The sequence below is a fragment of the Topomyia yanbarensis genome, chromosome 1 (genome assembly GCF_030247195.1).
Source record: "Topomyia yanbarensis strain Yona2022 chromosome 1, ASM3024719v1, whole genome shotgun sequence".
NCBI lineage: Eukaryota > Metazoa > Arthropoda > Insecta > Diptera > Culicidae > Topomyia > Topomyia yanbarensis.
In genome coordinates, this window is record NC_080670.1 from 44,745,628 (window position 1) to 44,761,307 (window position 15,680).

The window sequence follows — 15,680 nt, forward strand, 5'->3', positions numbered from 1 at the left end:
CCCCTTTAAAATAGCTACGTAGCATGACATGACCCCCTGTCATCACACATCATCACAAAATACAAAACGCCCCCCTCTCCCATATAATGCTACGTCATTTATGGATGATCTATCTCACCGTTTGACGCCCCGCCACGGAGGTTAAACTGACTGATCTCTTCTCCGCAGCTAATGAGAGAAAGGGAGTAAAGAAGGCAGGATAACGGAATCGCCTGAGAAGCAAATTGCGGTATTTTTCGGGATTCTTTGCTGGCGCAAAAAAAACTCGGTTATTCGCACCACAGTCGCTAGGGAGGTTCCCACAAAGGAGTAAAGCTCACGTCCCTGGCTCCCAGTTAAAGGCCGCTTTAGGAGCAGCCAACGATAACACCGAAAGAATTCGTTTGATGCTGGACCGAATATTTAGATTAAACTAACCATGCTTCCATCATCTGTTATCTTTATTCTTATCGAATGTAGTTAGTCCGGGATGAAACAAATTTCTTGTAGAAGTGTGGTATAAAAGAAAATGAGATGTTTGCACATGGGAATCGTAACGTGACAATAATTTATTAGGCTGACTATTTACAACAATACACAGCGTCCACATGATACATTTGTCTGCAGTTCTGAATAGGAGTTACTTTTGCTAACCACTGATTTGCTCAAAGTGACAATCTACGTGTACGACTTATTTGACATCATCCGTTATGCTAAAATTTTTAAATTGATTACTATAATAATTGTTGCTAAACTGTCCTTGGAATAACGAGTATAATTTGATCGTTGACGACGTCATATCGAAAATGTGTGAGATGGCAGTATGTATTTAGATACCAATATTTTGTTGCATTTTTTCGACCATTTAACTTGAGATTACCGCAAATATTTCATCCCACATATTAGTTTTGAGGGCTTGTTTGCAGCCATCCCGATTTGATGAGATACTTTTTCACCATCCCCTCCGCGACTGAACTGATTCCGTGATCCAGCGAGGGACGGCCAAGCAATACAGTTTTGAGGCTAAGGTATCGAGTGACTGGCAGATTGAGGGAGTTGCACAACTGCAGTTCGTTTGACGTTAGTAGCTTTACGCCGGGCTGCTGCAGCAGAGCCGGATCCGGAAACACCTGGTTGCCGTGGAGATTGGACTGCCCGTGGTGCCTCGACGGATCCGTTCCCCGTGAGCTATCCGAGTAGTTTCTGTTGTTGAATGAGCCGTCGGAGAAGACCCGGTCGTCGATGTGGTGCGTGAGCCTTTGGCCGGTGGAATTTAAGTTTCGGCCGTCGTTTTCGCTGCGGGTTAAGATGCAGTGTTAGTTTCCGATTTATAATATAATATACCATAACATTTAATGTATACCTTCTTCTTGCTATCTGCGAGCTGGACAACGCCAAGGATCCCTTGTTTGTTTCGCATGAGGCGCCTTTGTTTCGGTTGTCCTGTCAAAATTTGTCTTATACAGCCGGGAATCGCTTGACCATTAGGACCAATTATACATGCAAGCTATTTTAGTTTGTTGAGTTTTCCATCCGACAATCCACGCATTGTAGTTTATTCAATTAGTGCGTTGTACAGGTAAGAAAAACAGAAAAGAGACGATTATTATCATAAGTCATTGTATTCGAATATGCTCAAAATAGCTCTCATGTATAATTGAGAAGAAATAATCTCGGGAAATGGATTACATCAATAAAAAAGGCTCTAATCCATTTCCCGAGACTTCAAGACTAGCGTGCATAAAATCGTCACACTTACCGTACGTCCGTGCCCATAGGGTCCAGTGTTCCTATGTTGCGCGGCCGCCGCATGCTGCTCAAAGTGGACACTTTCATCCATTCGTTGAAGTCCGTTCCAGCGGTATCGATTCAACTCGGACAACCGTATGCGAAGACCTCGCTCGCGTTCGAGCGACGCGATCAAATTTTCAAATTCTTTTGAAGTATAAAATTGAGAAAAAGTTCGCAACCGTTCACGGAACTCGCGCTGATCGCGATTCATCTTGGCTCGCTTGGCATTACCCCGGAAGAAATTTGCGACCAATTGATAATCACGGACAACACGTTTCCGTCTAGCCCTCTCGCGCAGTCTTCGAGTATAGATATCAACCTGTGCCAACTTCAACAGCATATCTACATCTTCATCATCCGGCTGGAGTGACAAAGTGGACACAAGTTGCTCAGCTGTTGGATCATATTCCCGTTCAAAATCGTCCCGATTGGGCATATATCCTAGGGCAGCTGCTTCTTCACTGCTGCAGTCCATCGGTGGAAGCTTCTGTGTTAGTAGCTGACTTAGAGGGCCCGTGTCATCGGAAGTATGATCAGTCAGCTTTGGACGGTGGTCGGTTGCCATTGTCCAAGTATGGCGTCCTACCGTCCCATTGAGAAACTTCGATACGTACTCATCCTTAGCCTCTTCAGATGTACGTGTTTCGATGTGTTTGCTTATGTCTTCCCAGTTGCCAAAGCCATACTGCTCAATGGCATCCAAAAGATGGAGTTCCTCCCGGGCTGACCAGCCACCTTTGCCACGGTAAATTGACAGAATGCCCGAGTCCATGAACTGATACGAATGGTCATTGCGATGCGGTCCGATCTCGGCACCTGCGGCAAAACACTGCAAAAATATTCATCATTATTCAGTGCGATTTACACGAAACAATGTATCTATGAAGCCGTTCACACACATCAACGGAACGGAAAGTTGGGAAGAACGGAAGTGAATGAGTAAACCTGAAAATTTATCGTCACGTCGTTGTTTCGTCAGAAGAAGATGAATACATAAATTTTAACATCAAGAGCCTTTGTTTACTTTCTCTAAACTCGATCGAATTTATCATGAAACTAGTTTTTCTTTAGTATAGCAAAGTTATAGTTTCATAGCTTTGTAGTAGTCGAAGGAGAAATGTGTCAAAAATTTACAGAAAATATTTTTATCTTATCCCGACGGAACAATGACGTAACGTTGGCGTTCCTTTTCGTAGACGCAAAGTGATGCATCGTGCGAATCGTGCCTTATTCCGAATGAGAGCCATAAACAGCTGAGCGATTGCATTTCACTCAAACCACTCATTCTCAACAGCACGTTCATGACGTCATCATTGTTTTCGAGAAACGCCCGATACTCACAAGAAATGACCAGCCATTTTTGTTGAAAAGCTACTTACCGCGAGACAGAGCTCAAAATCAGAGCAAACAACGCAATGCACCCGTATTCCCGGGATATCTTCCTGGCAATTTGTGCATGTATACTTGGCAAACAACTCTACGATGAAAAAGTAGCGAAAATATACGAAAATTAACGTTTTAACTCGATTATAAATGCAGCTAACAGCAAACGATGTTGACTACTTACCCGCCATCTTGGATGTGCGTTTTTGCTGAGAGCAGGGATGCCAGGTCGCTTTGGGATTGCCGCACAAAGGAGTAACTAGTATCGAATATTGGCAAAAATTAATTATTGCTACCCAGTAAACGAATTGACGACTATTCGGATTTAAAATAATGTTGGCAGGCAGTAGGCTACTGAAACTGTGTTCTAGGCTACCCCTGTCAATTGCCGTAAACTGCAAAAATAGTGTAGATATTTGCCAAATTCCTCTAAAACACCAAATTCCTCTAAAACAGCTTTTAACGTGAACAACTTAAAACGCAACTACAAGATGACTTCGTTTCCTTGCAAAATGCGTTTTAAACAAATTTTTCTCATCACGCGCGCTCTTTTTTCAGTACACAGTCAGCTAGATTGGATAGCCTACAGGAAAAACTTTCATTACCTAGTGGTAGGTAATCTGAAATTTGTGTATCCTTCTTCCTCCAACCCAGTTTTATCCAAAAATAATAAGATAATCCCCAAAACCGACTAAACTTCACCCCGTTCATTTTGGGTTAAAAAATCATTCCCTCTCCCTTGTTTTCCGGCAGTGAAATAAGGGCAGTAGAATAAAATTATTTGCAGGTATGTGTATAGAAAAAAATCAATACACACACACACACTTAAAATCTATTACCTACCAGTCTGCTGTCCTTATATCACTGCCGGAAAACAAGGGAGAGGGAATGATTTTTTTACTCAAAATTAATGGGATGAAGTTTAGTCGGCTTTGGGGAATATCTCAGGTCTGTGGGGAAATCATTTCTGTTACTTTTTAACATGAGAACGCACATGAAAGTGATGTTTAATTGCATATGATTTTATCGTGTCGATTATTTTCAGGGTAGTTAGGATATCTTCACCAGATGCGCTACTATCGTCATGTTTTAGTGACTGAGTTCGACTGAATTGACAGCGGTTATACCTCTACCCAGTACAATCATTCTGTAATCGGTTCAGACTTCTGAGTGGATTCAATTTGGAATCCAGCTCAAATGCATCAACCGGTTGAGTTGGAATCGGTTGTTTTTTTGCGCCTGATTCCAACACTGATGCCATCTGCTCTTTGCTAACATAGACCATTTCAATTTCTGTTGAGAGCAACCCTAGACAAACAATTGTCCTTTTGCCTTTGCGGAAGCCAAATTATGTATCTGACAGTCAGCCATTCGCTTCGTCTCTATTGTCGATACGAAATAGGAGCATTTTCTCGAACAGCTTCCAAATACATGAGAGCTTTTCAATCGGTCGATACCAGTTGTGATCGGAGGCTTCTGTTTCTGTTTGGCCCTGGGGCTTTATTATTACATGATAAGAGAGCAACCCACCATCGAAAAAGATGTTTTGTTCGCGCTATCGTGAGCGGACGCGGCCCGATGGATCTTCTGATCCGGGCGCAATCCAGGCAAAATCGAATATGCAACGGTTCGAATATGCCACGCTTTCGTTAGTAGGGGAGAGTGAGGACACTTTATCCTTGGGGATATTTGATGCCCTGGCCATATCTCATAATCTATACGCATAAAGTTATGGAAATATAAAAAGAAAATAAAATACTTGCTCGTTTATGACGTTTAAAAAACAAATCTGATGTATTATATTTGGGTTGGAAAAGTTGTGTATTATTTTAGAAAATATGTGTATAAGATCTTCTTACAAATTTTTTGAACGGTTGTGTGAGATCGCCGAACTAGTTATTTATGAATATTTTCAAGTACGATTACTTTCTAAAGGCTTTTGTCTAGAAAAACACGTTTTTCGAATAAAAAGTTTCGCCATACATATAGAAAAAATTAAATTTTGTTCACCTCATGTAACAGGTATCTTTGATCTTTGTAACACATCATAGTTAGACTATTATTTGATCTAAAATGTTTTTTCCGTGAACAAATCATGGTATAAGGTATTAAAGATTGGGAAAATCCAGTTAAACAGCACTGATTTACCGCAAATACTTGTCTAGACTTTCTACTGTGGTTAAAATTTGTCGTGTATCTAAAAAGGTAGTCTTATTAATTAAATTGTCAGGATAGGTGGTTAGCTGAATGTTCGTGTCTATAGGTCATAGTGTGCTTTGTTTCTTTGGCCCTAGTAGGCGGGGAATTAAGTTACCACACGTTTTTTACAAAAACCTCGTTTTGGCATGATTTTCAAAACTGTTCATATTACTGACAGGACATAGTATTCGGATTTATATATTATTCATAGCTGTTACAGTGCGAATTGGCTACAAAATGGCGAATTTTTCAATCAAAATTTATATTTCATTGAAAAGTTATGAGAAATAAGCAAAAGTTGAATCAAGTGTACCCACTCTCCCCTACTGTTTCGGTTTCGCATACGCCAAGCCGTGTCCCAAAAAATGCTCATCGATGTTTCTCTTTTTACTCCGTCAATGAACCGGCGCCTGTAACTACGATTTTTGGCGCACATCAAACTCGTCATTCGCGTTTCTAAAGTCGCTTGCTGTCGATAGCTAGCGGGTAACCCGTCGTCGCGGTAGGCCTTATACGCGGCGGCCTTCTCTGCGTAGACGTCTGTGCACTCTTTCTCCCACCATGGATTGGGGGAGCGTCCTTGGATATTCGCGCCTGGTACTCGTTTCGTTTGAACTTGAATCGCGGTGTCGAGTATCATATCGGACAAAAACGCGAACTCTTTCTCTTGAGGAAGCACTTGTGTCGAATCGCCACCGCATAGCTCTTCCAATCGACGTTTCTTGTGAGGTTATCCGAAATATTGATTAATTCCAATGGATTTGAGCCATTGGTGATCACGACTATGATCGGCAGATGGTCGCTACGGTAAGGATCGGGGATTACGGTCATAGAAGCAAACCCATACCGCACCGTGAGAGTTGAAGTCTCCTAAAATTAGTCGCGGTGAAAGTAGGGATTCTATGATTTGATGTAGCCGTCGTTGCCCAAGAGGGCTTAGACATGAGCCCTGGGGAAGGCCCATGTAGCTAAATCGTGTTGTCGATAAATCACCATGCGAGAAATGCATTTGTTTTTCAGACAACAAGTTTAGCAAAAAGTTGTTTAAAATTGGTGAAAGACCATGCTGGTGCAACTTCTCATAAAGAATGTTGATGGAAACTGAATCGAAAGCCCCCGTAATATCCAAGAATGCCATCTGCTCTCTGTTAGCATATGCCATTTGAATTTCTGTTGAGAGCAACGCTAGGCAATCGTTCGTCCCATTGCCTTTTCGAAAGCCAAATTGTGTATCTGACAGTAAGCCATTTGCTTCGACTCAATTGTCGAGGCGAAACAAGATCATTTTCTCGAATAACTTCCGGATACAGGATAGCATTGCAATCGGTCGATACGAGTTGTGGTCGGAGGCTGGTTTTCCTATTTTTTGGATGGAAATGACACTCACTTGTCTCCGATCATGTGGGACAATGTTACCCTCAAGAAACTTATTAAATAAATTCAACCCGGAGTCTGGTAGATTCTTCAACAAGTTGAATTTGATTCTGTCTGGCCCTGGAGCTTTATTATTACATGATAAGAGAGCAAGTGAGAACTCCACCATCGAAAACAGTGTTTCGTTCGCGGTATTGTAAGGCGATGCGGCGCGGTAGATTTTCTGTGCCGGGGCGGAATCCAGACAAACCTTCTTGGCGAAATCGAATATCCAACGGTTTGAATATTCCACGCTCTCGTTAGTACTGTTTCGGTTTCGCATGCATGCGTCGGGCCGTGCCCCAAAGAGTGCTCATCGATGTTTCTCTTGTTAACCCGTCGACAAACCGGCGCCAGAAACTGCGTTTCTTGGCTTTCATTCAATTTATCATTCGCTTTTCTAATATCGCGTACAGTCGAGAGCAAGCGACTAACCCGTCATTCCGGAAGGCTTCATACGCGGCAGCCTTCTCCGCGTACACGTCTGAGCACTCTTTGTCCCACCACGGGTTGGAAGAACGTTTTTGGGTATTCACGTCGGGTACTCGTTTCGTCTGAGTTTGAATCGCGATATCGAGAATCGAGTTGGACAAAACCTTATACTCTTCCTCCGGGGGAAGTAGCTGTGTTGAATTTGGATATCTCAGCAGCGTATCTCTTCCAATCAATGTTTCGTGTGAGGTCATAGGGAACATTGATTGGTTCTAAAGGTCTTGAACGAGTGGTGATTGCAATTACAATCGGCAGGTGGTCACTACCGTGGGGATCAGATATTACCTTCCACTTGCAATCTAACTGTAGTGATGTCGAGCATAGAGATATGTCCAGTGCACTTGCTTGCGCTGGTGGTCTAGTAATCCGCGTCATTTCCCCTGTGTTCAGAATTGTCATATTCAAGTTGTCACAAAGGTCTTGAATTGTCAAGGATCGATTATCGTCGTACAAACATCCCCACTCTGTACCACGAGAGTTAAAGTCTCCAAGAAGCAGGCGGGCGAGGGAACGATCTCTTATGCTTTATTATGCCAAGAAGCAGGCGGGACGAGGGAAGGTGTTCAATCACGTTGGAGAGTCTTCGATATCCCATCATGGCTCTAGGAGGAATGTAAATAAAAGATATTTGCCTTTGATTGTTGTTTGACAAGCGACAACTTCAATGCCTAGCGTCGAAGGGAGATTGATTCGATTGAAGGAGTAGCACTTTTTGATCCCTAAAAGTACCCCTCCATATGAGTCTTCTCGATCCAAGCGGATAATGTTAAAATCGTGGAAGTTGAGGTTTATATTAGAGGTTAGCCATGTTTCACATAGGCAAAAGACATCACAATTATTGTAATCTAGCAAGTGTTTTAATGAATCAATTTTGGGGATAATACTTCTGCAGTTCCACTGTAAAACAGTGATCAGATCCGTGATTCTGTTTAATAAGTAAGCCATCGAAGGATACGATCGCTGCAACGGAGGCCATTGTCCAGTCAATTGTTTTAAAAATGTTCTTACTGTTGGTAGAATAGTAACCAGCAAGCTTTTCAGAGGATCGGTACACACAATGTCAGAGAATTTATGGAATCCCGTTTTAGGTTGAGTTTCTGTTTGTAAAATGGGAGTACTTGGGATTTTTGGTGCCCCGGGTAGTGCTGGGAACTCCTGGTTGTATCTCAATTTCCCAAAACCAGCAGGCATTATCTTCGGATTTGTGGCAGCACTTCCAGTCGATGAGTTAGTTTTATTTTGTACCCTTGTTTGGGACAACCTAGGACCCTTACGTGGAAGTTCAGGTGAGCTTTGATTAGGTCTTTTTCTAGAGTTTCCAAGCAGAGCCAAAGAATGCCCCTCGCAAGGATCGTTAGAGACGTTATCGTAAGTTGGCCAGAGAGCGAATAGGTTTTCGGAGATAAGTGGAACAGCTCTTTTAAGCATTTCTGCGTAAGAGCGTCTGGAGCGATATTTGGCGGATCGCTTCAGTTTATCCGCGCGAAGTTTGTACGTTGGGCATGTCAAAAGTTCATGCGGATTCTCCCCACAGTAAACACTTCTCAGCGGGCCTACTGCGAGTATCATCCGCATGGCGTTCCCCGCATTTACCGCACCGTTGCTTGTTGCTACAGTAGGTGGCCGTGTGACCTAGCTGCTTGCAATTGGATCAATTCATTACCCGCGGTACAAACAGACGCACAGGTAGACGAGCTCCTCCCACTTCAACGTAGCTCGGAAGTGTAGATCCGGCGAAGGTTACGCGAAACGAGACTGATGGATAGTAAATCCCATTTTCGATGGACTTTAAGTGCAATTGCTTGCACTCCAAAATCTTAACTGGTTGAAGGTTAGGGTCCTTGAAGCGGCCAACCCCATCATTCATCAGATCATCGACAGTTAGATCCGCATCACTTACCACACCGTCGATCTCCACATCACGAGAAGGAATGTAGACGCGATACTCCAGCGTTAAGAGGCTATTGCCAACGATACCATTGGCCTGTTTCAAGTCAGTAACGAGTACGCGCAGTTTATCTGACTGAACCTTTTCAATCTCGGTTACGGCCGAGTAACGTTTTGTCAGCTCCCGTGCAACAGTTATGCTGTTTAACGGTTTATTTTTGGGCCGAAAGTATACCACCCAAGGACCAGCGGATCCATCCTGGTAAACCTTAACTCGGGGCGGGGGGGGGGCTTTGAGACAATGGGGGAAAGTGGGGGAAGTAGATCGTCCATAACATCATCTATCTCCGAATCAGATACACGTTCCTCTTCCCCATAAGATTCGTCTTTGGAGGGTGATCCTTCTGTTTGTTCCATTTCGTTGCGGTAGCAACACGCTCGACCGCACTATTTAACTTATTTAAAAAAAAAATCAAAAGCGATAAAATAAAGGAAAAATAAAAAAAATATCGATAAGAAAAGTAAAAAAACGAAACACTGCACCAGTTGGTTCCTGACAAGGTGGTACCTGAATTGATCGTTCGTTTCTTTTATCCGTCACCCGCGTCACCTTCACCCAGTAGAGAGCTGGTATAGCTCTCTAAACAAAGCCGTATTTCAGGTAAGAAAACTGTTTAGAACCACACTACACTGCACTGCCTGACACAATTTAACGTTTATAATGTTTATTACAGTAACTCTGCGTACCTCTCAACTTACGGTCGCGTAGTTTATTTTATAACGAATAGCTTTGTTAAAGATCGCATATTGATTGGAGGTTCCCCTCAAAACTTATTTAACTTTGAAGACCAACCAATTTTTTTGAAATTTCCTATTCTAAGCATGCGCGAGAAAGAGAGGCAACACATAACTTTATATGCGAATATCTTTTTTCTGCAAAATCAGATCAATTTGCAGTCTTCGGCAATGTTGATCCTTACACCTTAAGCTATATATATGCAGATTTTGACATGCACATAATGATACTGGCATTTTGTACTGAATTTATTGTTTCGATTGTCTATTTTTCATATATTTTCACTTACAAACTTGAAAACTCTTGTGAGTGAATTTGAGTTTTCGAAAAAAGCTCATATTTGACAAGTGGTATGTGAAGCCAGTTACCGTTTGATTTCGAAAAAAAAGTCAAAATTGTTGCCGGTCTAATGTTTATACTCCAGCCCTTGCTGGGATAAACACCTTAACCGATATTGCCTAACTCAAGGCAATGTTACAATAACACACTCGACTGTAACAAAAGAGCGATCGGTTACGAATGACGAACCTTCAATTTTAAAATGAAAGTATAAGCTGTAAAATGAATAGTATGACAGGTAGAAATCACATGTCTTCAGCAAACTTTTCCAAAATTTGTCAGTTTGGAAGTTTTGTATGGTACCAGATACGGCGAAAAGTTGACCATCGGGCCTCAAATGGGCTTAGTATCCTTTGCCTACTACAAAAATATTAGTCCCATACTCGTATAACCAATATCATTTGAATTGGGTTCGCAGCAGATGGCACGTCTTGAGGCGACCAACGAGCACCGACGACAACAACATACACTATATTTCTCCGGCGATAGCGAGCAACATACGCGAGGAACCGCACAAAATACCCAGCCGGATCAGTCTCTACTGTGAGAGTGATCGACAAGCGCCGATAGCAATTTTGCAACTCTCGCAGAAGACGATCCATCCATGCTGGATGCAAAATTCAAATATCTGGTGATGTACCCCCGACTGGGCAGGTGACCCTAGTAGTTCTCACCTATCACCAAATTATTAGCCCTGTAATCGTGCAACCAATGCCAGTCTAACTGGAGTCACAGCGCATTGTGTACGCTTCTTCTGCGAGAGGTAATAAACGAGCACTGATGCGCGGCACTGTACACGACATCTCTGAGACGAGAGCGCTCTTAAAGTTAGTCAATTGTTAGTTCAAAAAATTAAAAAAGCTTATATAGCTTATAAATGAATGCAACAGGAGAAATTTTATTGGGGTTACAAAGAAAATTAAGAATATAGATTTTATCATAACATGTTACGTATAGTAAAAGAAACTCTGCACAAGAAACTGGAGTAAAAATTAGGAAACATTAGGTGTATTAAAATATATTCATTCTCGATGCTGTTTGCACCACTAAGCGGCCTAAATTCTATTTTCACAACGAGACACGAAAGTCTTTGAAATACTGTATAACTTCGCAGAACATCAGATTGCACTACCTCTTACCACAGATAACAGACGTTTAGGCTAGAACAAAATTTCTTCAAAAACCTGTGTAAACTTTCAAATTGATATACGTTGAAAATCCGTGTTTCACTATTGCCATCTGCGCAACTGTTTGCTACACGTGTTTGACAGCTGCACTCTAACTGCATTGTAGTGATCACTGCGCCATCTGCAAACGTTTGCCAAACATGTTTCAGATGTCTGATTTATTCGGAATTTCAGCAGGGGACATTTACACACGATTCAAATCGAGCCTAAACGTCTGTTATCTGTGCTCTTACCATTGAATGGATAGGAGTTCGTTCATACCTTGAATTAATTTAGATCACTGGCGCCACCATGTGGTGTAATTCTGCATTTTTCAAATGAGAAAAGAAAATATTTTTTGCTACTCTACAACTTTGTAGAACATCCAAATGCTCCATCTCTTACCATTGTACAGATAGGAGCAGGCATGGGAAAAATCATTTCACGAAGCGATCAATTTGAAATCATCCACCAACATGCTCTTACTGTGAAACCCGATCTCGGCAACCCTTCTTGTGCAGAGTTACGCGTTCATGCGAAAGCGAGAAGCAAAACACAAAACTGAAACAAAGTGACAGCGCCCAGCTATGATTCATTCTCCATCGCATACACAGAAAACTTGCATTACCTAGCAGTAGGTAATTTTAAATCTGTGCATCCTACTTCCTCCAACGAAAAACGAAAGAGAGGGAGTCCACATTTACCCAAAAATAATGAGATATTCCCCAAAGCCGACTAAACTTCATCCCATTAATTTTGAGTAAAAAAATCATTCCCTCTTCCTTGTTTTCCGGCAGTGAAAAAAGGACAGCAAATTAAAATTACCTACTGGTAGGTAATGGATTTTAAGTGTGTAGGTAGTGTTTTGAATGAAAGCAGAAAGGATCGCAAATGAATGCATTCTTTCATTCACAAAGATTCATTTCAAAACATTCACCGGATCGTTCTAATAAAAAAAACTTGTCGTTCTTGTTTATAGACCTATGAAATTTTCACTTGGTGATCTCTTATTGTTGAGTAAGTAGTTTGCAATGTGCTGGTGAAAAAAAAATAACTTCTTAAAACGATTCTGTACATATCACAACATCAATTTCAAGTGGATTTTAGTGCAATCTACTTCTCAACATTGATTATAGTGTACATTTGCACTATAAAGTTGACCTAACCCAACCAGAAAATACAATGTCACATTCATTTGTGAACTAAAAGTTGATTCACTTGTGAATGTTTACAGTACAATCTTCCGATTCAATCCGCGAATGAAGAACACAATCTGCTTCATTCAACATAGTACGTGTCATTCTTTTACTTGGCTCACATCTTCGGAGGTTCATCTCTACCTACGTTCAGTTGTGTTCTTTTGGAGAGTTTTAGTCGGATCGTGAATGAACGACTGGCTGCTGTCAAAGCAATGAACGGATTCGCCAAAAACCATGCGAATGAATGATAATTCCCATCCCTGGATAGGAGTATTCTCTTTAAATTGCTTGGATCACTGCCGCCACCTTGCGGCGAAATCCTGAAACTTTCCAGTGAAACCAAAAAGTCCTTTTATTCCTCAACAACTTGGTGGAACATCATATCTTTCTATCTCTCCTCGTTTCAGAGACATATGAGGTTTTCCTAACTTTGTCCCACCTCCACGCGTGGTTCACATACACGAGAGAAGCGGAGTACGCCTTTTGCGAATGTTAAGCAGCAGTATCCAACTTTAAACGTTAATAACTCTTTGACGGTTGATTGGATTGGCTTGTAGTCTTCGACAAACTTCTTCGGCATATCTTCAAAGGCTTAACTCCTTCCTAGGTCCGGGATCGGAAGTTTACTGCGACCTCTAGCGGCGATTTTGTGAACTGCAAGTGTTTCCCCATACATTTTGGCCAAAAATCCCATACAAACTTTAAGCTCTTTGGGGGAGGGGTTAGAGTTAACCGATTTCGCTCAAATTTGGACATTGTCATTTTTTCATGATTTGGAACGACGCTAGGAGGTGTAGGTTGCGATTTTTTATATGAGGTGACAATGATTCATATGAAAAAAAAAATGTTTACCCCTTTGTTTTGTTACGAAAATCCGGAAGTCTTGGTAGAAGCACCTAGGCCGCCCTGATAAAAGGGTCTGCCGTGCAAATCGGATTCCAAGTAGTGGGCAACCGCTACTTACAATTATTAATAACTAATTCCACACAGTCCAACAAGGGGTGCGCGTATGGGCATTCAGCATCACTACAGGACTAGTAAACTAAATGGCATTTGGTATTTATAATTTGTACTGTTTTTATTTTGATTTTACATCGAGTCATACATTATTAATTATTCGCTACTGATGAATCTATGGTGATGAAAAATAACTGAGACCGCACTGCATGTTTCGGTGATGTTTCATGTATTTTCAAATTGTAACTTACATAATTCGACACAGTTCGTTTTGTATGCTTATATACATCGGCAGAGACATTTCCTTCTTTCAACTCATGCACCTTAAAATACTAAAATGTTACCTAAATGTACGAACGTTGAAAACATTACAATTAATATTGCAACTGGTACTCTTTGATTGCTGTTTGACCCTACTAGAACGGTGAGTTCAATCTGTACAGAATAATACGTTTTCATGTATGTTTTTCACGAGTATTGTTCTATATTTGATATAATACGCTTTGGTCTTGATTGACATTTATCTTAGAATCGAAGCACTTTTACAATCTATATTTACACTTATCGCTCAATATGGACACGTTTTATATGGCCTTAACTTCGTGGATGCAGGATTTCCTGACTAGCTGCTCACTTTCCCGCTTGTCGTTGATTGGTTAGTTGCGTTTTATATAAAAAAAATAAATACAGTCTTGTGCTTTGTTCTTAACAAATAACAAATTACTACCACACACACACATACATACGCAACAAATTCGTTCATACTTGATTTAAAACACATATTTTCTAACATTAAATGGGACGTTGGATTCCGCTTCGATCGCGCTCGTATGATACAGTGAACCATCGGTCGTCATCGTATCAAAAGGTACTTTCGGTGGTGTGACTATGATTGAAGGGATACATTCGCATCCGTTCGCAGCCGTCGTTGTCGTCTGACTCGTCGTCGTCATCGTCGTCGCTGGACGGTGGCGTTTCTAGCGTTGGCAATCCGAGATCTAGGTACTCCTCGTTGGAAGTTATCGCAACCAGTCGGTCCAGATTTTGAACCAGCTCACTAAACGTGGGTCGCACTTTTGGTTTGTAGTTCCAGCATTCCCGCATTACGACGTAGCTGTAAAAGGTAATTGACGATTAGCGTTTGGTTTTTGGTTTCGTTACAGGGTTAAAGGGCTTACATGTGAATCGGACAAAGTGGTGGCTGTTCCAGTCGCTTGCCCTTCTTTAGATGCTCCAGCAAATTATCCCAGGTGGGAATCGAAGAGTAAGGGTTGCCACCGAGTGTCATGATTTCCCAGAGCAGCACTCCAAACGACCAACTGTAAGTTAACATTTATATTTGAGTTGGGATATTGATATTTAACTGTCACTAGTGTCAGCAGATACTCACACATCGCTTTGGGAGTCGTAGAACTTTTCCTCGAGAGATTCCGGCGCCATCCACCGAATAGGCAACTTTCCGGTTGTTGTTTTTCGGTAATATTCTTGGCTATGAATGTCTCGCGCAAGCCCAAAGTCGGCGATCTTCATTACGAAACCGTCGCTGACCAGTACATTACGTGCGGCTAGATCACGATGAATGCACTAATTTTGGAATAAAACATAACTTAGAATCTACATACTGGTTCGAAATTAGAATCATTGGCATTTACCCTTCGTGACGCCAAATGCTCCATTCCACGTGCGATCTGGTAGGCAAACGAAATCAGCTCCTTCAGCGTTAGTATTTTCTTTTCCTTCTCGCCACTGACCGAATCTTCATACATGGACGTACCGAAGCGATGACTCCGCAGAAAATCTTTCAAGTTACCGTGTGGTGCATATTCGACAATAACGTACAACGGTCCATCCTTACAGCAGCACCCAAGCAGGTTGATTATGTTAACATGTTTGCCAATCATCTTCATGACTTCCATTTCGCAAACCAGATCCTTTACGTCGGCATCAGTGTGACCCTCTGCGAAACCATATAACAATTAATATATTTGGTATTACTTTTGCAGGTGTTAGTGTTAACTACAGTTAACTCTCTCTATGTCGATATTGAAGGGACCATCGACATAGGGAGAGATCGACATA

At 41.7% G+C, this 15,680-nt stretch overlaps 2 protein-coding genes across 3 annotated transcripts in view; both read right to left on the reverse strand.

Annotated features, from left to right (window-relative positions):
* Positions 1-516: 516 nt before the first annotated feature.
* Positions 517-6,753, reverse strand: LOC131695230 (transcriptional adapter 2B-like). The gene is made up of 5 exons (XM_058983751.1): positions 6,740-6,753; positions 3,150-3,309; positions 1,739-2,599; positions 1,343-1,422; positions 517-1,275 (listed from the first exon to the last, which is right to left on the reverse strand). Exons 1-5 carry the CDS (start codon positions 6,751-6,753, stop codon positions 882-884), a joined length of 1,509 nt encoding a protein of 502 aa, XP_058839734.1. The 3' UTR covers positions 517-881.
* A 7,060-nt stretch (positions 6,754-13,813) lies between these two features.
* The window catches only part of LOC131677490 (fibroblast growth factor receptor homolog 1-like), a 124,821-nt gene continuing 122,954 nt past the window's right edge, over positions 13,814-15,680 (reverse strand). For both annotated transcript variants that reach the window (XM_058957328.1, XM_058957329.1), the window contains exons 8-11: positions 15,254-15,558; positions 14,992-15,185; positions 14,780-14,920; positions 13,814-14,715 (exon numbers count right to left, since the gene is read on the reverse strand). In XM_058957328.1, coding sequence (XP_058813311.1) covers positions 14,463-14,715; positions 14,780-14,920; positions 14,992-15,185; positions 15,254-15,558 — 893 coding nt within the window. In that variant the 3' untranslated portion in view covers positions 13,814-14,462. The remainder of the gene's footprint in view (positions 14,716-14,779; positions 14,921-14,991; positions 15,186-15,253; positions 15,559-15,680) is intronic.

Coding starts and splice junctions, on each gene's coding strand:
- LOC131695230 (XM_058983751.1), bottom strand. Junction 2,600..3,149: donor ATTTTGAGCTCTGTCTCGCG/GTAAGTAGCTTT, acceptor ATATTTTTGCAG/TGTTTTGCCGCAGGTGCCGA. Junction 1,423..1,738: donor CCTATGGGCACGGACGTACG/GTAAGTGTGACG, acceptor AAATTTTGACAG/GACAACCGAAACAAAGGCGC.